Source organism: Theropithecus gelada, chromosome 9 (genome assembly GCF_003255815.1).
Source record: "Theropithecus gelada isolate Dixy chromosome 9, Tgel_1.0, whole genome shotgun sequence".
Lineage (NCBI taxonomy): Eukaryota > Metazoa > Chordata > Mammalia > Primates > Cercopithecidae > Theropithecus > Theropithecus gelada.
This window is the reverse complement of record NC_037677.1, coordinates 93,495,031-93,518,277: the sequence shown is the minus strand read 5'-3', so window position 1 is coordinate 93,518,277 and position 23,247 is coordinate 93,495,031. Positions and strand designations below refer to the sequence as shown.

The 23,247-nt window shown below is 50.2% G+C and overlaps 1 protein-coding gene across 1 annotated transcript in view; it reads left to right on the top strand.

Moving 5' to 3' along the window:
* The window catches only part of SLIT1 (slit guidance ligand 1), a 187,819-nt gene that overhangs the window by 123,156 nt on the left and 41,416 nt on the right, over positions 1-23,247 (top strand). Inside the window, exons 9-21 of the mRNA XM_025396916.1 lie at positions 2,317-2,464; positions 2,947-3,018; positions 3,575-3,646; positions 5,718-5,789; positions 6,476-6,619; positions 13,671-13,834; positions 14,672-14,695; positions 14,834-14,978; positions 15,601-15,675; positions 15,868-16,011; positions 19,219-19,362; positions 19,665-19,831; positions 22,582-22,714. Of these exons, the coding sequence (XP_025252701.1) occupies positions 2,317-2,464; positions 2,947-3,018; positions 3,575-3,646; positions 5,718-5,789; positions 6,476-6,619; positions 13,671-13,834; positions 14,672-14,695; positions 14,834-14,978; positions 15,601-15,675; positions 15,868-16,011; positions 19,219-19,362; positions 19,665-19,831; positions 22,582-22,714 (1,504 nt within the window). The remainder of the gene's footprint in view (positions 1-2,316; positions 2,465-2,946; positions 3,019-3,574; positions 3,647-5,717; positions 5,790-6,475; positions 6,620-13,670; positions 13,835-14,671; positions 14,696-14,833; positions 14,979-15,600; positions 15,676-15,867; positions 16,012-19,218; positions 19,363-19,664; positions 19,832-22,581; positions 22,715-23,247) is intronic.

Sequence of the window (23,247 nt, the reverse complement as noted above, 5' to 3'; positions counted from 1 at the left end):
CCCTTCTCCCTCCTCCGATCGCCTCACCTCTGCTGCCTAGACAAGTCATTGAATTGGGCCCTCTAAACTTGGCTCCAAAAGAGGTGGGCCTCAAAGCCCATGCCCTTTCACCTTCCCCCTGGGGTTCTGTGATAGCTGGTTGCCCACGTCCTCCCTGGCCCCTTTGATGTCCATACTGCAGCCAGAAGACCAAAAAGAACCCACAAGTCTGGGCGGTCACTGCTCGTGTACTCACCTGGCCGTCAGCACTGTGTCGAGAGTCTGAACTGCCCTCAGGCTCTGCAAGCCTGGCCAGGGTCAGCGCCGCCTCCCCTGCCTCCCGCTGCCTGCAGCTTCCCCAGCTGTGCCTGCCTCTGCCCCTTCCTGGTGCAGGTGCCCCCAGCCCTGACCTCACAGGCTGCTCCCCTGCTGGGCACACCCTTCCCTCCTTGTTGCCTGCCGACTCCTCTTCACCCTGCAGGGCCCAGGGAGCCTTCTGTGATCCTACATGAGGTCCCGCATTGTGTTTGTGGCACATCCTCAGCACTTTGCTTGGCACAGGAAATGCTTGCTGAATGAATGGACAGTTCTCAGATTTGTGACAGAGGATTTAGAGGCTGACTGTTTCTCCCAAACCTGTGGACTGGGCCTGCCAGCCACACAGAGCTCTGAAGGAAAGCATCTCCTAGGCACAGCCTCCCCTCCTCAGTATGAGGCTCTTGGCTGTGGCTGTCACCTCCTCCACTGCACTGGCAGACACCCAGAGCAATGGCTGGGCTTGAACACCAATATGCTCAGCACTGCTGTGTGTGTGTGCGTGCAGATGTGTGTATGAGTGTGTGTGTGCCTGTGTGTGAAAACGTGTGTGTGTACATGTGGGTATGTCTCATGTGTGAGCCAGGACTGCCTCTGCATCATTGCAGCTGCCACAGTTTTTAGGAATGGGAATCGGTAAATCACTTGGACAATTTTTATTTTGAAATGAAACCTTTTCCTTTGCATTTGGAAGATTGTGGTTTCTATGGACAATTTTTATTTTGAAATGAAACCTTTTCCTTTGCATTTGGAAGACTGTGGTTTCTATTTTCAGACATTAGTTTCTCCTCTGGAGTCTGATCAGCCTGGCAACCCTTTTCCTTTGAAGGCCACTGTCACAATATGCCAGGAATCCATGTAGCTTTGTCTCATTTGGTTCTGGTGCCCACCCTTTGGGGCAGCCATGGAAAATATTCGAAGTTAGAATGTTGGTGGGGGTATCAATTGGCTCAACCACTCTGCGGGACTGTGTAGCAGGATCCACTAAGGCTCAACGTCTGTCCACCCTGTGACCCTGCCACTCCTGCTAGGTGCGTGCATTTTTTTCTGCAAAAATGTCCAAAAATGTTAAAGACAGCTTTTTCCATAATAGCCCCAAATTGGAGACAACCTGAATATCCACCAACTAATTATGATATATCCATATAATGGAATACTACTCAGCAATGAAAAAGAACAAACTACTTATACACACAGCAACATGGTGAATCTCAAAGATTGTATATTAAGCAAAAAAAGCCAGACACAAGAGAAACTACTGTTTCATTTATGTGAAGTTCATAAACGAGCAGAACAAATCTTTTGTGATAGATCTCAGAATAATGGTTACTTTAGGGAAGGGGCAGGAGGGATCTTCTTGGGTAATGGAAATGTTCTATGTCTAGGTAGTGGTTCCACCAACTACATGCTTCAGAAAGAGCACTTTGTATAAATTGTACCTCCAGTTTTTCAAAGGCTCTTATTTTAGACACTGAGCTGGATCCTGGTTTTACCACTTATTAGCTGTGAGAATTTCTACAAATTAATTAATATCGAGGACTCTGTTTTCTCAGCTGTAGAATGGCAACAGTAATAGGCTCCTCTTAAGTTTAAGTGCAATAGTGCATGTACTACACTTATTATAGAATGTGGCATAGAGTAAGTGCTTGAGTGTTTAGGAAACAGTCATTATCACCTTCATATGACAGATGAGGGAACTCAGGCTCAGAAGTGTTAAGTGACTTGGACTAGAATCCAGAGCTTCAGAATTCTGGGCAAGGATTTCTTCATGTATGAATCACACACCAGTGCAGTTCAGTTCAGATTCAAGTTCAGCAGACATCTGACAAGAACCTACTGTGTGCCAGGTGCCCACAGAGTTATACCAAAGTCCAGAATCTTATTTCATTAGTGATCCCCTCTGGTTCATCCTCATCCAGAGAAACTGCAGTGTGCACCCTGTCCCATCCATCAGTCTGTATCTGGGCTCAAGGGAGGTGCTGATGCACGACAGCCTGAGGCCACACCCCCCTGTTTCTGCAGGCCAGGGGGAAGCGGGGCGCGTGCCCACCTGCACCCTGTCCTCCGGCTCCTGCCCGGCCATGTGCACCTGCAGCAATGGCATCGTGGACTGTCGTGGCAAAGGTCTCACTGCCATCCCGGCCAACCTGCCAGAGACCATGACGGAGATGTGAGTACAGGGCAGGGCAGATGCTGGGGCACAGCCGCTCGGCTGGCCTGGCTCCGGAGGGCCAGTGAAGAGCTGGAGTAGGCGCTGCCTCAGGGCTTGCCCCAAGGCCCCTCAGTGACCATGGAGAAGACACAGGTTGCCCCTGCTGGGCTGAGCTTTGTGTCCAGGACTGGGAAACTCTGCAGGGCTGGGGAGGGAGTGTCCGTCTGTGGTCCCACCCAGTGGTGTGAGTCTGCTAGAATCGGGTTTTCAGCATCATTTGTGGGCACCTTTCAGTTACAAATGCCTGGGATAATGGAACTCAAGTCAGCATTTTCTCTGTCTGTTCCAGCGTCCTTACCCAGACTTCAACTTCTGGAAGGGGGAAGGGAACAGGGGCAGGAGGGGCCAAAGGCTTGTTCAGGGTGGATGAGCCCAGCAGATAACACCCATGGCTGGGCTGACCTAGGCCCTTGTGCTTCCCCTCTGTTTTCTCTCCGCAGACGCCTGGAGCTCAATGGCATCAAGTCCATCCCCCCTGGAGCCTTCTCACCCTACAGAAAGCTACGGAGGATGTGAGTGCCTCCCGCTGCTTCCTGGGGAGCTGGTACAAGGCTGATGGAGATCCTGGGTGTGCCCCACAGCCCTGGGGCAGGCCCTAACTCAGCATCCCGCAGCTGAGTGGCCCTGAGCCAGTCACCTGGCATTCCTGCCCTTCAGGCTGCTTGGCTGTGATGCAGGGACCTCCTTGCAGGGCTATCATGAGGCCTGAAGGGAGTGCTGAGCCTGAGCCTGGCCTGTGACGGGAGCTGCTTGTCATCCTCCCATTTCAGCTTGGGTACCAATAGGAGCAATTAAGGATGGGAGGGGGCCAGGAGACTGCTAGGATGCATGGGAAAGCTTTGTCCATAACTTCCCAAGTTGGAGTGCCCCCTCCTGCCCAGCCCTCAGACTGCACAGGGAAATAGCGGCCATGGGCTTTTCAAATGGAGGAAAGATCTGGCCTCTCACTATTGTCATTTCAAAGCACTCCGCCCTGCTTCCGTGGCATCTAGGAGGTGGAAGGAACTGGGCAGGGCTCAGTGGCCATTGAGGGATTCAGATGCCCCTCTCCTTCTGCTCACTTTGCAGAGACCTGAGCAACAATCAGATTGCTGAGATTGCGCCCGACGCCTTCCAGGGCCTCCGCTCCCTGAACTCACTGTGAGTAGCAGTGCCAAGGCTTCCTCAGCAGCCCAGGGCATCCCCTGAGGAGGCTGGCAGGGCCCAGGGCCCTGGTGGACGCAGAAGGAGGAGCAGGACTATGCCCCCCTCCACACAGTCCCTGCCCACCCCAGCCTCAGTGGGTCATCCTTTGGCTGCAAAGGGTTTGCTGTTCCAGCTCCCTCTTCCTCACTGGTGGACCCTCTGATGCTGGGAGCGGGAGAAGTGTGGAGAAGCTAGGCAGAGCTGTTGCCCCAGGCAACTGGGATGCACTCCCTGCCACGGTGAGGATTTTCCCAGCATTCTTTGCACAACCATCTTGGCCCTGTCCCCCCACCGAAGCCCAGTGTACTCTGCTCCTGAGGCCTCTGCGGTCACCGCAGGGCCAGTGAGCACCAGCTCCAGTTATAACGTCTGCCACACCTTGCTATCTTTTATCCCAAATGTGATGAATCCCAAGATGTGGTGGGTGCTGCTTGGACAGTATTTGCCGGCTCCTCCTTCCAGTATTTTCCTTCCTTCGGGCTCTACTGGGGAAGTCTGTCAATAGAGCATACAAAAGGTAGTGAAGCACCCCCATCTCCCACTCACCGAGTGCCTCACTCCCCGAGGTCCTACAGCACTTTGTCTGTACGGAGAGCACACTCAGGGTGCCCTGGAGTTGGGCGAGTTCCCTGTAGGAGGGGCCATTTGTTACTCTAGGGGATGAGTGTTTTCACCTGCTCCTTGGCAGCCCAGGACACGTGCTTGGCATAGACTAGAGGCCTGGCAAGTACAACAGAATGGAACTCCCCCGGGGAGTGTGGGAGCCTGCCAGCTCAGTGCCTTCTGTGCATGCCATCTTTTCTTGGAGCAGAGTCCAAGTAGAGGCTGGGGCTAATTGTGAATGGCACCCCTGAAGTTGTGCAGTATACACCCTACACAGCTGTACATGACAGCCTGGTGAGGGATCGCTGTCATTGGCTGAGGAGACCAGATTCTGAAAGTGGCCTGCCAAAATGCAGGCCCCTTCCTCTGAGAAGTGAATAAAGCTCTCCTAAGTTGGAACATGGCAGTCTAAAAAGGTAAAAAGTGAAGAACCCAATCAAGTGGTTTTCTGTTGTTCATGGGTACCTGGCCACATCCTCCTCCCTGCATATAGGAACGTGGATGATTCCAGTACACCCCACCAACACTGTCTATCTCGGCCAGCCCTGATCTTGCCTCCCTGCTTCAGCTCCTGCCCCCTCTGCTCCATTTCCCACCCAGCAGCTTGAGGGGTGTTTCTGAAATGGGAATCTGATGCTGGCTCAATGGCTTCCTGATGCTGGTTGGGTAAAGCCCAAGCTACCGCCCCATTTGTTTCCTCCATTCCAGCCACATTGGCCCTGTCACCTGTCCACACAGGACAGGCGCACACAGCTCCCCTGCAGGGCCTTTGCTGTTGCTGTGCCCCACTCCAGGAATGATCTCGAAGCCACGTTTGAAGAAGAAGTACCCAGGATTTTTTACTCAGCTTGAACATTTACAAGGGTAGCTTGTAGGGTCCGATTATGATATTGGGAATGGCATACAACCCCCCTCCCCAAACCTCCTGGATGCTTTCACTGTCCCCCTGAACCCACCCATGTCTACGTGTGTTTTTTTTGAATTTTTGTTTTTTATAAAAATCTATACATGGAATTCATGCTCAATGCAGAAAACTTTGAAAATGCTAAAGTATATTAAAAAAATGCTTGAAGTCCCACCATCCGGATCTCACACTGCATGTGCCGTCTGGCATTCTATTTTTTCCTGTAACTCTCTGAAAATATGTTAGTTATTCTTGCCCATGGGGTTTTCTCTTCTCTCAACAATCTCCTTTTGGATTCTAGACCAGATGAATTTCCCAGGAAGCACCCCTTTGCAGCCTTGTGTGGGGTCCATGTGTGAGGGTGGTGGACAAGTTGCTATAACAAATATACACCATTAGGATGTGCTTCATGTAAATGGCTTAGGGGCAGCACTGTTGAGCTGGGGCCATCTGCAGAGCTGTGTTATCACCCTGGTGGGCTGTCCTCTATAACTCTCCTCTCTGCTGCCTTTTCTCCAGGGTCCTCTATGGAAACAAGATCACAGACCTCCCCCGTGGTGTGTTTGGAGGCTTATACACCCTACAGCTCCTGTAAGAATGAATCCTGGGTGTCTTGGGTGGGACCCAGGGAAGGGCCAGCATTCCTCTGGCCTGCTAGACTGTCCCTTTCGGCCTCTTTGGGGTATGGAACTCAATTGAGACAGAGCTTGGAAGACAGGCAGACCCACTAGGGCTGAGAAAGTCTCCAGGGCTCTGCAGAGGCTAGAGAGGGAGGTAGAGGCAGCTTCACAGCTGCTCACAGGATGCCAAAGCAGAGAGGCTCCTGAGACAGCCCATGCTCCTGAGGAGCTCGGTGTGGCTGGAGACAGAGCTTTCTCCTCCGGGGTGACACTCAGGCCAGCTCGGCCTCCTTGAACCGTGAACTTTCAGGCAAGGATTTTCTCCCAGGGCTCAAGAGGCACAGAACACAAATGGTTCCAACTCAGCTGTCTGGGGAACCCAATGGACCTCTGGGAAGGAGGAGGAGCCCCCCCTCCAACCAAAATGCCTTTGCAAGGTGGCTCTCTGCTTTCCCAGAATCCCACAGGGCATCCGAGCAGTTCTCGGAAAGAGAGAAGAGTGGGTTGACCGAGATGTCCCTGTGCATGGAGAAGGCCTGCTCCTGTGGGCTCCTCCCTGTAATAACACAGGCCGGGGCCAAAGAAGGTGCCCAGGACGTGAGATGGGTCTCATGTCAAGCCTTTCTCCTCACCACTTGGTCCTGGCTCTGCCCACAGGCTCCTGAATGCCAACAAGATCAACTGCATCCGGCCCGATGCCTTCCAGGACCTGCAGAACCTCTCGCTGCTCTCCCTGTATGACAACAAGATCCAGAGCCTCGCCAAGGGCACTTTCACCTCCCTGCGGGCCATCCAGACTCTGTGAGTGCCCTGATGCCTTCTTCTTCTCCCCTCCCCGCAGGCGGGCCTGGGGGAGGTTGCAGCCTCCACGGACAGGCAGTGGTCTGGCTCTGGGCTGCTGGGCTCACTGGGGGTGGCCTCTTACAGAGGAAGGACACAGACCTGGGTTAGACCATCCTGGGTTCAAAGTCCACCTAGGCCTCTTATTGGCTGTGTGACTCTGGGCAGTTTCTCTGGGCCTCATTTTTATTTATCCGTAAGATGGGGACGCCTTCCCATAGGGTTGTTATGAGATTAAAGAGGATGTTTGTACGAAGCTTAGCTCATTACAAGTGCTTGATAAATGCTGGCTTTAGCTAACAATAATATTGATGGTGATGATGATGATAATATATCACATTGATTCTAAGACACATGTTGTTTCCACATTAACAGCTCTGAAACTGGGATGCATGTTATAATGAGTGGTACATCACTTAGTTGGCAGCATTTTGTTTTTTATTGATAGTACAAAAAATAGTAGTGCCTCTTACAATTCATAATGTCAGATCAGATGAAATACAGTAATGACAATGGTGACTGTGAATAAAAAATTAGAGAGCAGTAAATCTGGTAATTGGTTGTAATGTTTTATTGTGGAAAATTATAAGCAGATTAAGAGTAATACAGTGGACCAGGCATGGTGGCTTATGCCTGTAATCCCAATACTCTGGGAGGCCAAGGCAGGAGGATTGCGCAGGAGTTCAATACCAGCTTGGATAACATGGCTGGGCACCCCATCTCCACAAGAACTTTTTTTAAAAAAGTAGGCAGGTGTGATGGCACACACCTGTAGTCCCAGCTACCTGAGAGGCTAAAGTAGGATGATTGCTTGAGCCTAGGAGGTTCAGGCTGCAGTGAGCTGTGGTCACACCCCCTGCACTCCCACCTGGGCAACAGAGAGACCTTGTTTCAAAAAAAAAAAAAAAGTACTATTTTTCATCACCCAGCTTCCAATGCTGTACAATTAATTCCTTAATATCATTGAGTATCTAATTAGTGTTCAAATTTCCAAGTGTCTCTTGCATGTTATGCAATTCTTTTGTTTGTTTGTTTTTGTTGTTTGCTTTTTGAGCCAGAGTCTTGCTCTGTCACCTAGGCTGCAGTGCAATGGCACAATCTCAGCTCACTGCAACCTCCACCTCCCGGATTCAAGTGATTCTCCTGCCTCAGTCTCCAAAGTAGCAGGGATTACAGGTGCCCGCCACCACGCCCAGCTAATTTTTTGTATCTTTAATAGAGATGGAGTTTCACCTGTTGGCCAGGCTGGTCTCAAACTCCTGACCTCATGATCCACCTGCCTCAGCCTCCCAAAGAGCTGGGATTACAGATGTTAGCCACCACATCAGGATTTAAATAAAGCCTGTGCAATATAATTGGCTGATGTTGGTTTATGTTGGTTGATGTACCTCTTAAGTTGCTTTTAATCTATGTGTCCTCTTCATTTTCCTTTTCCTTGTAATTCATTTGTTGAAGACACTGCATCATTGGTTCTGTAGGGTCTACACTTTTTTGATTGCATCCCTGTGGTGTAGTTTCACATGTTCCTCTGTCCCCTCTGTGTCCTGCAGATTGAAAATTGGATCTAGGAGCTTGGTCAGGTTCAGTTTTGATTGATTTATTTGGCAAGATGACTTTATAGATAGGATTGTGGACTTCCCATCAGGAGGCAGACAGATGTCTGGCTGTCTCCCTTTTGTAATAAAAACAGCCATTGATCTCAGTGCTTGAATCCATTAATTCATTAGCAATCCTGAAATGGTGATTTTGAATTTGTATCAGTCTGTTTTTGTGTTAGTATAAAGGAATACCAGAGACTAGGTAATTTATAAAGAAAAGAGGTTTACTTAGCTGACAGTTCTGTGGGGTGTACACATATGGCACAAACATCTGCTTGGCCTCTAGTAAGGCCTCAGGAAGCTTACCATCATGGCGGGAGGTGAAGCAAGGGTAGGCATGTCACATGACAAGAGAAGGAGCAAGAGAAGGAGAGGGAGTGCCATGCTCTTTTAAATAACCAGATCTTGCATAAACTCAGAGTAAGAACTTACTCATTATCACGAGGGCAACACCAAGCCAGTCACGAGGGATCCACTGTCATGCCTAACCTTGCTTTGCCTTCTCCCATGATTGTAAGCTTCCTGAGGCCTCACCAGAAGCCGAGTGGATGTTGGTGCTATACTCATCCAGCCCACAGAACTGTCAGCCCAGTAAACCTCTTTTCTTTATAAATTACCTAGTATCAGGTATTCCTTTATAGAAACACAAAAGTAGACTGATACAAATTCAACTGAACACTGAACACTGATCCGAATACCTCCCATCAGGCCCCACTTCCAACACTGGGGATTACATGAGATTTGGTGGGGATGAACATCCAAACCATATCAGAATTCTAACATTCTTTTTTCATTTCTAATGCAGTTGTGACTATGCTTTAAAACAGAATCCTTATATTTAACTGGAATGTTTCCACGTAAGGAAAATTCTCATCTGCTGTGTGGTTACACTTAGGCACATAAATGGTCCTCTCATTCTACATCTTTAATTCTGAGCCTACAGTAAGACGGGATGTGCTGACTTGTGGGTCCTGTAGTGTGCATTTAATGAGCATTAATTATTAATATTACTATGTCCGTTGTTGTCACTGTCATCCCTGCCCCTGTCTGTGCCAGGCAGTGCTCAATCATCAGATAACATCTACTTGGGGTATTGGGATAGGTTCCAAACAGGCTGAGTAAAAGGTACAGCTCGGGACCCCTGGGGACTCTGCACATCACCAGAGATGTCAGCCACAAAGACAAACTCATTAAAGCCCACAAATTCGCCTGCAGCCCAACTCCTGCTAATTAATTTACTTATAGCCAGGGAGATGAAGAGGAAGCCCCATGGGGAAACTTTGCCAAGTATGTGAAATTAGAGGGTACAGGGAGACACTGGCAAGGTGGACTATTTGAAGCAGCTGGCAGAATGTCTGAAAGAAACATGCTAAGGAGATTTACTGGCCAGGGACCCACACACAGGAAAACCTTGGGGATGGGGAATGGAGTGAGAGACTCATGTGAGCCATTGTTATTTGCATGTATTATCTTAATACTTAGAGATGCTATGAAGATAGGTGCTATCATCCTGATTTTACCTAAAACAAAGACTGAGGGAGGTTATGTGACACACCCAATGTTGCAGAACATTCGGTAAAACAGGAATTTGATCTCAGGCATCTCTTCACCATCACCGAGAAATTACTTAGCTTCCCCTTTAATTGTGCTTTTGCTGTAAGAACAGAACTCATTATTGAAGGCTGTAAAGCAACACCGAACTTTCATGCACATCTATTAGATGTTAATGACTACAATTTGGAACAAGAATAAAAGAAATATAAATCCAAGGTACTAATCAAGTAATATTATTAGAACCTCAAGTGGTTCAGCTTCTTGACTGAGTCTTATTTTATTAAACCTGAGCAGATTTAAATTTACCAAATCATGTTTGATTTGTCCGTAGCTCCAAGATCTGTGGCCGAGTTCCTGTGTAACACTATTGATTTTGCTGCAGTTTTACTTGCCCCAAGAGATTTAACATTTAAAAAAAAAAGAAATAGCCCTATTGAGGTATAACTTACATACTAAAATTCACCTGTTCTAAGTATACAATTCAATGATTTTTAGTAAATTTCCAGAGTTCAACTATCACTATGATTCAACTTTAGAACATTTCCATCACCTTGCCTTCAAAATCCCTTGTCCCCATTTCCAGACTCAGCCACTGGCCATCACTGATCTATTTTCTTTCTCTGTAGATTGCCTTTTCTGGACATTTCATAAAAATGGAATCGTGCAGTCCAGGTGCAGTGGCTCACACCTGTAATCCCAGTGCTTTGGGAGGCTGAGGTGGGCAGATCACCTGAGGCCAGGGCAACATAGTGAAATCCCCATCTCTACACAAAATTCTTAAAAATTAGCCAGGTGTGGTGGTTCATGCCTGTGGTCCCAAGTACTCAAGAGGCTGAGATGGGAGGATTCCTTGAGCCCAGAAGTTCAAGGATGCAGTGAGCTGATTGTACTACTGCACTTAGGCTGAGTGACAGCCTGAGACCCTGACTCCAAAAAAAAAAAAAGGAATCATACAGTATGTCATCTTTTGTGACTGACTTCTTTCTTTAGCATAATGTTTTTGAGGCTCATTCATATTGTAGCATGTATCAGTACTTTGTTCCTTTTGATTACTAAATAATTTTTCCATTGTGTAAATAGACCACAATTTGCTTGTCCATTCCAGGTGATGGACATTTGGGGCGGTTTCCACCTTAGGGACATTATGAACAATGCTGCTATGAATATTCACTCACAAATCTTTGTGTGAACCAACATTTTCATTTCTTTTTTGTTTTTTTGAGATGGAATTTCGCTCTGTCGCCCAGGCTGGAGTGCAGTGGAGCAATCTCGGCTCACTGCATCCTCCACCTCCTGGGTTAAAGCAATTCTCTGCCTCAGCCTCCTGAGTAGCTGGGATTACAGGCGCTCACCACCACACCTGGCTAATTTTTTTTGGCATTTTTAGTAGAGACAGGGTTTTACCATCTTGTCCAGGCTGATCTTGAACTCCTGACCTCATGATCCACCCGCCTCAGCCTCCCAAAGTGCTGGGATTACAGGCATGAGCCACCACGCCTGGCCAACATTTTCATTTCTTTTGGAATTTCTGGTTCATATGGTAAATTCCTGTTTAACTTTTTAAAAGAAACTGCCAGTGTTTTCCAAAGTGGCTGTACCTTTTGCATTCCCACCAGTGGTGTATTATGATGGCTCCAAATTTCTCTCATTCTCATCCTCACCAACACTTGGTATTGTCTTTTTTTTTTTTTTTTTTTTTTTTTTTGCATGTTGATTCTAGCCATCCTAGTGGGTATGAAGTAGTATCTCATTGTGGTTTTAATTTGCATTTCCCTAATGACTAATGATTTTGAGCCTCTGCCTCCAAAGATTTTTAGCTGTGACTCCTTAATGCATATATCTAGAAAGACACTGAGAATTAGTCCTCTATTCCTTTCCTTCCGCTGCCAGAACTGTTCACAGAGGCAGCTGCATGGCCACATATGCAGCACATTTTTGGGTGTTCCTTTAACACAGTTATTTTTTCCCAAATGGATTTTTTTTCTTCCTCCTGAGTGTCTTCCCTTTCCAGCTTCCTGCCCTTTGAAACTGTTAAAAATTCTAATTTGTATAAAATACTAAAGTTTACACAGAAGCCACCTGTCTCTGTGGGTGGTTCAAGTTTTATAGGTTGTTTTTGGCACAGCCTGTTTCTAGGAAGGAGATATTCTACGCCACACACCTTGAGTATTTTAATACATGGCTAAACAACACAATTAGATTGACTTTGCACAATTTTCTGCCAAGATGGTAATAAAGGGAAGCAAGTGGTTCAGGCAGGGGCTGGGGCACTAAGTCACAGGCAGATGTGGATGGGCAGGTGGGGAGGAGTCATAAGCAGTCCTTAAATCCTGGTATGTTTTAAATTAGCTACAAACTCTGCCTCCAGGATATCAGCAAACACACCCTGTCTGTGGAAACTGAAAGTTTAATAGGGGAAATAAATGTTGAGCTTGATGCAGAAGAGGTAGGAGGGGCCTGGTCCACCTGGTGGAGCTGAGAGGAGCAAGAACTCAGGCGGGAAATAGGGAAGGACACTGCAAAGGAGACGTAGCGGGGACCCAGTTCCCAACCGGGGGCCGGAGGGCAGAGCCCAGGAGGTGATGGACGGCAGAGAGCACCGCCAAGGTCTGAGCTGAGCTGGGCACAGACCCTGGGCAAGGGTTTACTCTTCTGCTTGGAGAGTTCTGCAGCAGGGGCCTGGGCTGAGACCAGTAAGTCAGATGGCCTGAACTGATGGCACTTAGATGGAGGAAAAGTGGCATGGCAGGGCAAGTCCCTTTGAGTTGGCCCACTGCTCTGTCTCCCCGTACTTCGTTTTCTTTTTCTTTTCTTTTTTTTTTTTTAATTTGAGACGGAGTTTTGCTCTTGTTGCCCAGGCTGGAGCACAGTGGCGCAATCTCAGCTCACCGCAACCTCTGCCTCCCAGGTTCAAGCGATTGTCCAGAGCCAGGACAGGTGTAGGAATGCTCTTCCCAGGCTGCCTCGGTTTGGACAGCCGTGAGCAGGGCATGCCCAGTGCTGTGGTGGCTCAGAGGTGGCTGGTCTGAACCCACTGTTTGTCAGAGCCCGCCCGTGGGCATCTGCCAGCATGGGGTTGCACACATCACGGCCATCTGCTCCCTGCTACCATCCCCAGGTTTATCCTGCTGACAACACAGGCAGCCTGCGAGAGAATTGGAGTGATTCCCCAGGAAGGGGCTGCTCAGTCATGGTTTCTGAGTTTTCTTTGTGTTGAGAGACAGCTGTAAAATGGTCAAGGAGAGGTCACTCCTGTGGTCTGGGGTGGGGATGGTGACTCCCTGTAAAGCCCAGGGACTTCAGCAGGCCTTGCCACCCTGGCCCCAGCACTCCCTATAGGAGACAGGCTGCTACCTGAGTCTGAAGGAAAGGGGACAAACCAGGGCCCATGGCCACTGGGGAGGGTCAGAGGCTGTGGCCTGGGCACCTGCAGTCCTGGGTTTTGTTACCTTCTCTGGGCCTTGGCTTCCTTACCTGTGAAAGGCCAGGGGTGCTCTGGCCAGTCTCTGGGTCCTTCCTGTCTCCGCTCATGCTTGTGAAATGTCGCAGAGCAGAGGGAGGGAAAGGTGAGTGGAAAGAGAGGCGGCAGAATGAGGCTTGATGGGGAGTAGGACAGGGACAGCAGGAAGCTCCGGGTGGCAGAGACTTTTCCCCTGTAGTGCGCTGGCAGGACCGCTCCAGAGCCGATGGGCTGCACCCTGGGGGTTCACCCCACTCTCCCTTTCCCTCTGTGGCCAACCCTAGGCTCCAGGCCACAGGCAGCCTCCTTGGCCCCAGCCACAACAAGGCCCTGTCCAGGTGGAGGTCAGTGTGGGTTTGCAGCCCTTGTTTCTCATAGCTGATCTGCCTGCTTTGGACAGGCACCTGGCCCAGAACCCTTTCATTTGCGACTGTAACCTCAAGTGGCTGGCAGACTTCCTGCGCACCAATCCCATCGAGACAAGTGGGGCCCGCTGTGCCAGTCCCCGGCGCCTCTCCAACAAACGCATCGGGCAGATCAAGAGCAAGAAGTTCCGGTGCTCAGGTACCTGCCTGCCTGCCCACCTGCCCACCTGCCTACCTGTCCACCTGCATACCTGCCCGCCTGCCCACCTGTTCACGTACCTGCCTCCCTACCAGCCTGCCTGCCTACCTGTCTGCTTGTCTGTCTGTCTTCAGCCTGCTCAGGGACCCCCTGATGTTTCCTGGATGGCTCCCACAAAGGTGTCTTTCATTACTGTGAATCCAGGCTGGAGGGTGTGGGCCCAAAATTCTAGACTTGATCTGAATGGTAGTTCAGTCTCACCTCATTTTATTGAGGCCTAGGAAGAAGCAAGGCTTGCTGAAGGTCCCAGAGGGAAGACTCAGGTTCCTCCACTTTCAGCCAGTTCTCTCTTATGCCTTTGTTATCAAGTCTTTTAAGACACTCAGGAGGCCTGGGAACCCTCCTTGGTGAGATAGGAGCCTCCTCCAGGCTTTGGGATGCAGAAACAGCCTTAGCAATTGTAGTCCACATGGCATCTGGCTGGGGACAGTGTGGGGCAGCTTCTGAGCCTAGATCCTGGTCGAGGACTTGACGCCACCTGTACCCCATCCCCACCTGTAAAGTTAGCACAGTCCCCACCGTGTGCCAGTGCAAGTGAGAGCTCGATGGTTTTGGCACTCCTTGCAAGAGGTTTAATTGGATGCGACACCCCCAGCGTCAGCCTGAGCAAGGAACATGCGTGCTGTGTAGCTCACTCTTCTGCACACAGGGACTGGGCAGATGGGCTCCTCAGCCCTGTCTAGGGTGCCTTCAGCTGAGCAGTGGGGCTGGGGCCTGGGCTGTTACTGCAGGTCCTGGCTGATTCCTGCATTGTGGCATTTCTGCTTCTCTCCCCAGCCAAAGAGCAGTACTTCATTCCAGGTAAGAGAGTGGGGGGAACCAAGGCCAGCCTGGTGGGAATGGTGGCAGTGGGTGGGCAGGCTGGGGGCCTTGGTTGGCACAGACTGCTGGGAGCCTGCCCTGGGCCCCTCAGCCCTTGCCCCCACCGTCTCATGGCAGGCACAGAGGATTACCAGCTGAACAGCGAGTGCAACAGTGACGTGATCTGTCCCCACAAGTGCCGCTGTGAGGCCAGCGTGGTGGAGTGCTCCAGCCTGAAGCTCACCAAAATCCCTGAGCGCATCCCCCAGTCCACGGCCGAACTGTGAGGGTCCCCGCCCCCACCAGCCCTCCCCTGTCTCTTTCTACCACTAACCCTCCTTGGCCTACTCCAGGATTTTCTTGGTCCAGCCCTGTCTGGGGCTGAACCACTGGAGCCTTTGGCTCAGGACATGCCAGCTGCTGGCTTGGGCAGGAAGAAACCCCATCCCGGCTGCCCTCTGCTTCATTTACAGCCCCCCTCACCCCTCAAAAGCAGATGCCAGTCTCTGGCACTCAGGGCAGGTCACCAGCCTGAATCGGGGATGGCTTTTCTCAACGATGCGTTTGTCTTCTTCTGGGGGCATGATTCCAAAACCCTTTGTTATTTTTATTCCTCTATCTAAAAATATGAATTTGTGTACACATATGTCTACGTGCATAGATGCCTGCAAGCATCTGTCATTTACGTCTGTAAATTTTTCGTGGCATTTTTAATGTTAAAAATATCCCCATTCATATCCTCTCCCAGTACTAGGCCCAGCCTTCCTTTCAATAGGATCAGTTTGCTTTGCCAGATACATTCTTCCGGGAGTCTTCTCTGTTTGAGTCCCAAATATTCTCAGTTTGGAAGGGATTTGAAATGTCTATCATTTGTGAACGTGCAAGTTCATTCTTGCCTCTTACAGGCGATTGAATAACAATGAGATTTCCATCCTGGAGGCCACTGGGATGTTTAAAAAACTTACACATCTGAAGAAAATGTGAGTTACCCGTTGGCGAGAAGGCGTCTGTTGGGATGCTGGCCGGGGATGGAGAAGGGAAATGCCAGGGTGGGGGCAGCTCCCATTGTGGGGGCCAGAGCTCTGTGCATGGGGGTGTTGCCTGCAGGAAGGGAAGGGACTGAGCTCCTGGGTGCTGGCCATGTGTAATCCTCCCCCCACCTCTTCTCCCAGCAACCTGAGCAACAATAAGGTGTCAGAAATTGAAGATGGGGCCTTCGAGGGCGCAGCCTCTGTGAGTGAGCTGCACCTGACTGCCAACCAGCTGGAGTCCATCCGGAGCGGCATGTTCCGGGGTCTGGATGGCTTGAGGACCCTGTGAGTGTGCAGGGCTGGGAAGCAGGGTGGGCCAGCTGCAGGAGGTAGGTGAAGCCAAGGGAAAGGAAGAGAGAGGCTGGAATGGCCCCTCCCCTGGGCCCAGCTCTCAGGCAGATGGGGAGAACTGAGGACCCTGACTGTGTTGGGACAGGTAATCAAGTGTTGGTGACTCTCTGGTGAGGCCTGTTCTATTGTACCCTGGGGCATGGGGCCGATGCCTGGTTGACATCAAGGGATGGAGACATGTGGGCCCTCCTAGAGGTCCCTTCCCATTGCCCTCTGGTCAGGCTGCAAGAGCACAGCATGAGTTCAGGAGTGGCTGGCACTACTGCAGGCAGGAGGGGCTGGATGACCTTGCCAGGGTGACTTAGTGGGTGTAGATGGGGGAGCAGCGATGTTGCACTGTCCTTGAGATGCTGGGATCCCATAACCCCCAGCCCAGCCTGAACTGACCAAAATCTGGAGCTCAGTGGGATCCTGGGGTCACCCACTCCTCCATGATGCAGGACACCCCCTCCATCTGCCCCAGCAGAGCTGGCTCTTCAGATGATCCTGTGGATGTGCAGCGCGTCCCATAGACAGGGCAGTCCATCGGATCTCCCACAGAGATGGAAATGTTTCATGTCTACGCTGTCCAGACCAGCCCCCTCATGTGGCTGTGGAGCAGTTGAAATGTGGCTAGTGCTACTGAGGCATGGAATTTTGAATTTCATTTTATTTTAATGCATTTAAATCTAAATAGCTACATGTGGCTAGTGGCTACCATGTTGGACACCACAGCTCTAGGAAGCCACTTGCCTGGGTATAAGTCCCAAATCTGCAGCAGGATGTAGATTTGTCTCTGAGCACGTATCATGGAAATTTTAGAAGTAGACGAATGTGTGACGGGACTCCCTGTGGATTTTTGTTCCTTTATTTTACAAAAAGCAAATTTTATTATGCACTATGTTTTGCAGCTTGCTGTTTTCACCTGTGAATATAGCTTTGCCATCTTTCCAGGCTGTTCCTACAGGCTGCCTCATTTTTCTTTAAGCTTACCTAGTATTCCTTAAATGTGGGCATGGGGGCTGTCTAGTCAGCTGCATTCTTTCCAAGGAAGATAGGACAGAGGAGAAGAGAAGGGCCCATACTCCATCACTATCCAGAAATGGCCACTGTTAATTGTTGGTATAAACAACTGTCTTTCCAGTCTTTTACATATCTCTAAACCTGCATAGGCATACATGTGCACACACATACATACATGCATACATGCATGTATACAGAAATATTCTAATGGAATAGTACATTTTATTTAGTAACCTGCTTTTTCCTTAAACTTAATATGAGCACTATTACATATTAAAATTTTTTTCCATTCCACATTTAATTCCTAATACAAAAAAGTATTCTGCATCAATTTGAATGACTAGGTATTATATAATTATTGGCAAAGTAGGCTGTTTCTATTTTGTTTTTTATAAACAGTGTTGTATTGATTACCTGCCTTAGTGAGTTCAGGCTGCTATAACAAAGTGCCACAGATGGGAGTTTTATAGACAACAGAAGTTCTAGAGGCTGGAAGTCTGAGACCAGGGTGCCAGCATGGACGGGTTCTGGTGAGGGCCTTCTTCTGCATTGCAGACTTCTGACTTCTCATTGTGTCCTCACATGGTAGAAAGAGGGCAAGAGAGCTTTCTGGGATCTCCTTGATAAGGGCACTAACTCCGTTCAAGAGGGCTCCACCCTTATGACCTCATCACCTCCCAAAGACCCCCCATCCTAATTCCATCACATTGGGGATTAGGACTTCAACATAGGGATTGGAGGGGAACACATTCATTCTGTGACAATATCTTTATTGTGAAGTTCATGGATAATGCATGATGATACTTTTGTTAGGAATTCCTGAAGATGGAGTAGTCCAGTGAAATCATGAAGTGTCATTTTAGGGACTTTGATACATCTCACCAAATGCACTTCCGGGGGGGTACAAAGGCATCTCCTGCCAGTGCGTGGAAGTGCCCAGTCACTCAGGCTGTCACAGATCCTGAACGTCATTATTATTATTATTATACTTTTTATTCTTTTTCAATTTGGCAGGCAAAAAATCAATATTGCTTAGATGTCTTTGATTAGTAGTAACATTGAACGTTTTTGTGAATGTTGGTAAACCATTTTAATTTCTTTTGTGAGTTGGCTATTCTGTGTTGGCTTGGTTTTTGTTTTTTCTTTTGGTTGGGGAGTGAAATTGAGCTGGGTTTTTGTTGTTATTGTTGTTGTTGTTTAGGGAGACAGGGTCTCGCTCTGTTTCCCAGGCAGCTGGGGTGCCGTTGTGCCATCATAACTTACTGTAACCTTGAACTCCTGGGCTCAAGAGATCCTCCCGCCTCAACCTCCCAAGCAGCTGGGACTACAAGTGCACACCACCATGCCTGGCTAAGTTTTATATTTTTCTGTAGAGAGAAGGTCTCACTATATTGCCCAGGCTGGTCTCAAACTCCTGGTTTCAAGTAATCCTTGGCCTCCCAAAGTGCTGGTTTTACAGGCATGAGTCACTGCATCAGGCTTGGGCTGGGTTTTTGAAGATGAGCAGCAGTTTTCCCAGATGTAGATGAGGAAAAAGAGTATTCTAGAAAACTGTCACAGTGGTGTAGCAGGCTGAGGGCTGGTCCATCTCTGGGGAGGCAGGCACGTGCCAGGGCTGAGATGGTCTGGGTCTGGGCGGACATGGTCTCAGGTCAGAGTAAGGGGCTGAGATGGTCCGGGTCTGGGTGGACGTGGTCTCAGGTCAGAGTAAGGAGTTTCAGCATGACTCTGTGGGCAGTTTGGAGGCCGTTAGTGGACTTGAAGCTGGAGAGTGATATGATGGATTAGGTTTTAGGAAGTCTCCTGGGTGCTGATATGGAGCGTGGCCTAAAGACAGGCAGGAACTCTGGTCACCCAGGGCGTGGAGGCGAGGCCAGCATGGGGGCCGGGACAATGGCAGCGAGAGAGGGAGACAGAGCTTCGAGGCTTCTCAGAGGCAGGGTGGGTGTCTGGAGTGGGCACAGGTGTGTAGAACTCGCCTCACCTGACCGGGGCCTGACTGGCGCGGGTTCCTGGCTCTGCGGCTCGGGGTCTGTGGAGGAGAGCTGTGAACCAGCCACGGTGGCTGAAGCTGCGTGGCCCAGGTGGACGGCTGGCAGGCCTGCAAGGGCCCCCTTCCCCTCCCCCGCTCCTCCCCAGGATGCTGCGGAACAACCGCATCAGCTGCATCCACAACGACAGCTTCACGGGCCTGCGCAACGTCCGGCTCCTCTCGCTCTACGACAACCAGATCACCACCGTGTCCCCAGGGGCCTTCGACACCCTCCAGTCCCTCTCCACACTGTGAGTCCGGCCTCCAGGACAGGCGGGCGGGGGCTCTGGAAGCAACTGTCCCAAGGGTGTGGTCCTCTCAGGCAGCCCCTTTGAAAGCGCTCACCCGGGGGTGCTGGGTCTTCATGGTTTGCTGAAACGTGGGTTCCACATTTCGAGGTCTCCCTCCGGTCCTGAGAGCCGGTCCTCTTGGTGACGGGTGGTGGTCTGGGAGACAGTGCCGTGTGGCCGTGGCCGTGGTGGACAAGAGGGGTTTGCTGGGACCGCTGAGAGGGGCAGAGTGTCTCCATGGCCGCCTGGCCTGCCTCTTCCAGGAACCTCCTGGCCAACCCTTTCAACTGCAACTGCCAGCTGGCCTGGCTGGGAGGCTGGCTACGGAAGCGCAAGATCGTGACGGGGAACCCGCGATGCCAGAACCCTGACTTCTTGCGGCAGATTCCCCTGCAGGACGTGGCCTTCCCTGACTTCAGGTGTGAGGAAGGTAATTTGTGGCCCCCCGGTGGCGAGGGAGAGGGAGCCCTGGGTCCAACCAGTGGGGTGGGGCAGGTTAGGAAGATGGGGTGGACAGGCAGCACCCCCTGGCATGCCCTTGAGGGGAGAGGTTTGGTGGGGAGGGGAGGCCCTGTTTTCAGGAGAGGCGAGGAGATGCCCCTGCCTGGTGGTGTCTTTGTGCGGTTATAAGAGCAGTAAAGTTCCTATCCTTAAAAAATGGGAAAATACGGATAAAAGAAGGAAATAAACTTTATCTCTTATCCTATCGCTCAGAGAAAACAGTTCCTGTTTTAGTGCAGTTTCTTTCTGTAATTTTGGTGAACTCAGACCTGCCTTTTGACTGTCCCTAAGTGCTCTAGACTCATGGGATCACCTTATCTTAATATGCAATGGAATCCTTTCAAATCCCCCTCCCCTGTATGTAGGAAACCCTAGTCACTCTGCTCCAATGCCCTGTTTCCTGGGACTTCTCAGGGTAGCCCCATCCCTCATTTTTTCCCCACGGCACCAAGCACAGAAGGTCGCTGTAGGAAGCAGATTTTTCTCGGTGCAGCCATCCTGTCCTTAGCATCTCTCAGCACCCTGCCGCAGGGAATTTCTCCCTGGCTGACCTCAGCTTCCAGCCCCCTTCTCCGCTTCTGGGTGCTAAGTTGCCTCCCTTCTCCCGGGTCTCTCCCTTTCTTGCCCTTTACCCCCGCCCCCAATAGCCTACTCCGGTGGCAGCTCCACCCTCAGCTGGCCCGGCCAGGCACGTGGCAGTGGGGAGCTTTGACTTTCACCCCAAGAAACACCATCAGGGTATTTTTCTAAACAAAAGTAATGAATTTTCTAAGAATACTTTTGCTTCCGACTTCTAAAATTAAAAAAAGACTACTATTTACATATATCTTTTATTAAGTCATACAATAATAGCTTGCAAGTCTTTTTACAAAATTCTGATTTGTTTAAAACCTAACTATGTATTTGGGGCATTTTCTCATGCCATTAACTATCCTTTGGAAGCATTATTTTTTCCAAGATACAGTTTCCTTTTATCATTCTTATTACAAAAGAAATGCATCCTCATTCCTTAAAAACAACAACCACCAAGGACAACCAGAAGGAGGATTAACAAAAGTTACTGACAGGCCAGGTTCAGAGGCTCATGCCTGTAATTCCAGCACTTTGGGAGGCTGAGGCGGGCAGATCCCTGAGGTCAGGAGTTCAAGACCAGCTTGGCCAACATGGTGAAACCCTCTCTCTACTAAAAATACAAAAATTAGCCAGGCATGGTGGCGCATGCCTGTAGTCCCAGCTACTTGGGAGGCTGAGGCAGGAGAATCTTTAGAATTCGGGAGGTGGAGGCTGCAGTGAGCTGAGACTGCACCGTTGCACTCCAGCCTGGGCAACAGAATGAGAATCTGTTTCAAAAAAAAAAAATTACTGATGTGCCCACTAACCCCCCAGTCCCCATGCCCCAACTCTGGATAACTCCTGTCGACATTTGCTATGTGGCTTTCCAGATCTTTGCTGTGTGCTCACATGCACGAGTGTGGCACACAAAGGATCTTGCAGGGCCACCTGTGAAAACCGCTATCTGGAAGGCACCACAATTGATGTAAGCAGCCGCTGCTGCTGGGCATTCAGACAACCTCCCCCGTCCCACTCCAATGCATCATGCTGCTAGGAGCACCCTTCTAGATGCTCCCTACATATATATTCCACTCCCCGCTAGAACAGCTTCATAGAGGTGAAAGGATGTGAATATTTCTAAGATGTTGCTGCTGAGAACCTGGTGGCCAATGGAGCAGGTTCTGGAGTCAGGCTGCTTGCTCCAGGCTGGGGCAAGTTTCTGACCCACTCTGCGCTTAGTTTCCTCATTGTTCCAATGGGCTGATAGTAACATATTCACTAGAGAGCTGTTCTGAGGACTCAGTGACTTCACCCTTATCATGTGGGGCCTGCATAACTGATGGTCACTGTCACCGGGGAGCATGTGCTACCAGCATCCCAGTGTCCTCAAGAACTCTGACTGTGGTGATATTATCATCTCTCGGACACCCAGTCAGCAGAAAGGAAGGCACAGATTTATTGAATAGATGAATGAATCAATGAAGGGATGGTGTGGTATTGAGGGCTCAGATTTTGCTTCAGCCAGACCTGGGCTCAGACTCTGCATTGCCTTGGACCAACTTTATGAGTCAAGCAAGTTGCCTAACATCTCCAGAGCTCAGTAAAATGGAAATTCATCCACTTGTTCATTCATTCGCTCAACTCATGTGTTTTGAGGGCTGCTGCGTGCCAGGCACTGCACTTGGCACTGGGCTCTATCAATGAAAAAAGAGGAGAAAAGAGGCCCAGGTCTCCGTCCTCCTTGTGCCTGCGTTCTAGGGGCAAGGCTGCACCCCTGACTGCACTGTTGAGGAGACAATGTCGATCCGGTGCCCGGAGTAGCCGGCACTCCAGGGATGGGATGGTGTGCGGGCCATCCTCCTGCCCTACTTCGACCAGGTCCACTTTGAGTTTGAGGAGAAAGAGATCAACTCAAGACCTATTTTAACCTCAAAACTGCTCTGGGGGCTTCATTCCTAGTGGTGGTGGCGGCTCGGGGGGAGGTGTGGTGCAGAGACTTGCTGATGGCAGAGGTAGTGTCAGAGGGGTCTTCTGTTCTGAGAGACCCCAGAGCATGGCCCCGACTATAGGAGGCCCTACAGCGGCTCGTCCGCCTTCCTGACAGGGACTTTGTGCCTTCTTCCCTAGGCCAGGAGGAGGGGGGCTGCCTGCCGCGCCCGCAGTGCCCACAGGAGTGTGCCTGCCTGGACACCGTGGTCCGCTGCAGCAACAAGCACCTGCGGGCCCTGCCCAAGGGCATTCCCAAGAATGTCACAGAACTGTGAGTAGCTCAAGGCCTTGCCCCCTTCACGGGGGTCCACCGGACGGGGACAGCGGGGACATTTTCTGAGGGGCTGGGGCCTGGCAGTGGGAGGAGGAGGTGACCCAGGGCAGGCATTAGCTGACTAGGAGCTGGAGTTTGGGCTTTGTAGAAAACGCTGCCTCCAGGAAGCCTTTGAGCTTCTCTTTGATTCCCCCTCTGCGGTCACCTGATACCACATGGCAGCGAGTGCTTCCTCCCTTTAAGCTCTGCCTTTAAAACAAGGAAAACATTGCTTTCCCACCTATCATTGTGTCATGCTCCTGTGTCATGAAGACTTACAAATGTGATCTTTGTACCAGCATTGTAATGTTCTTCACAGGAATCTACTATGATCCAGATAACAAACCCCCTTTTGTTGCATATTTAAGTTGTTTCCAATTTTTTTTTACTGTCATAAATAGAACCAATGCTAACACCCCTTCACTGAAATCGCCAGTCAAGGAGCGGTGCGTTTTCAGGACTCTTGCTGCCTTTTGCCTGATGGTCTTCCA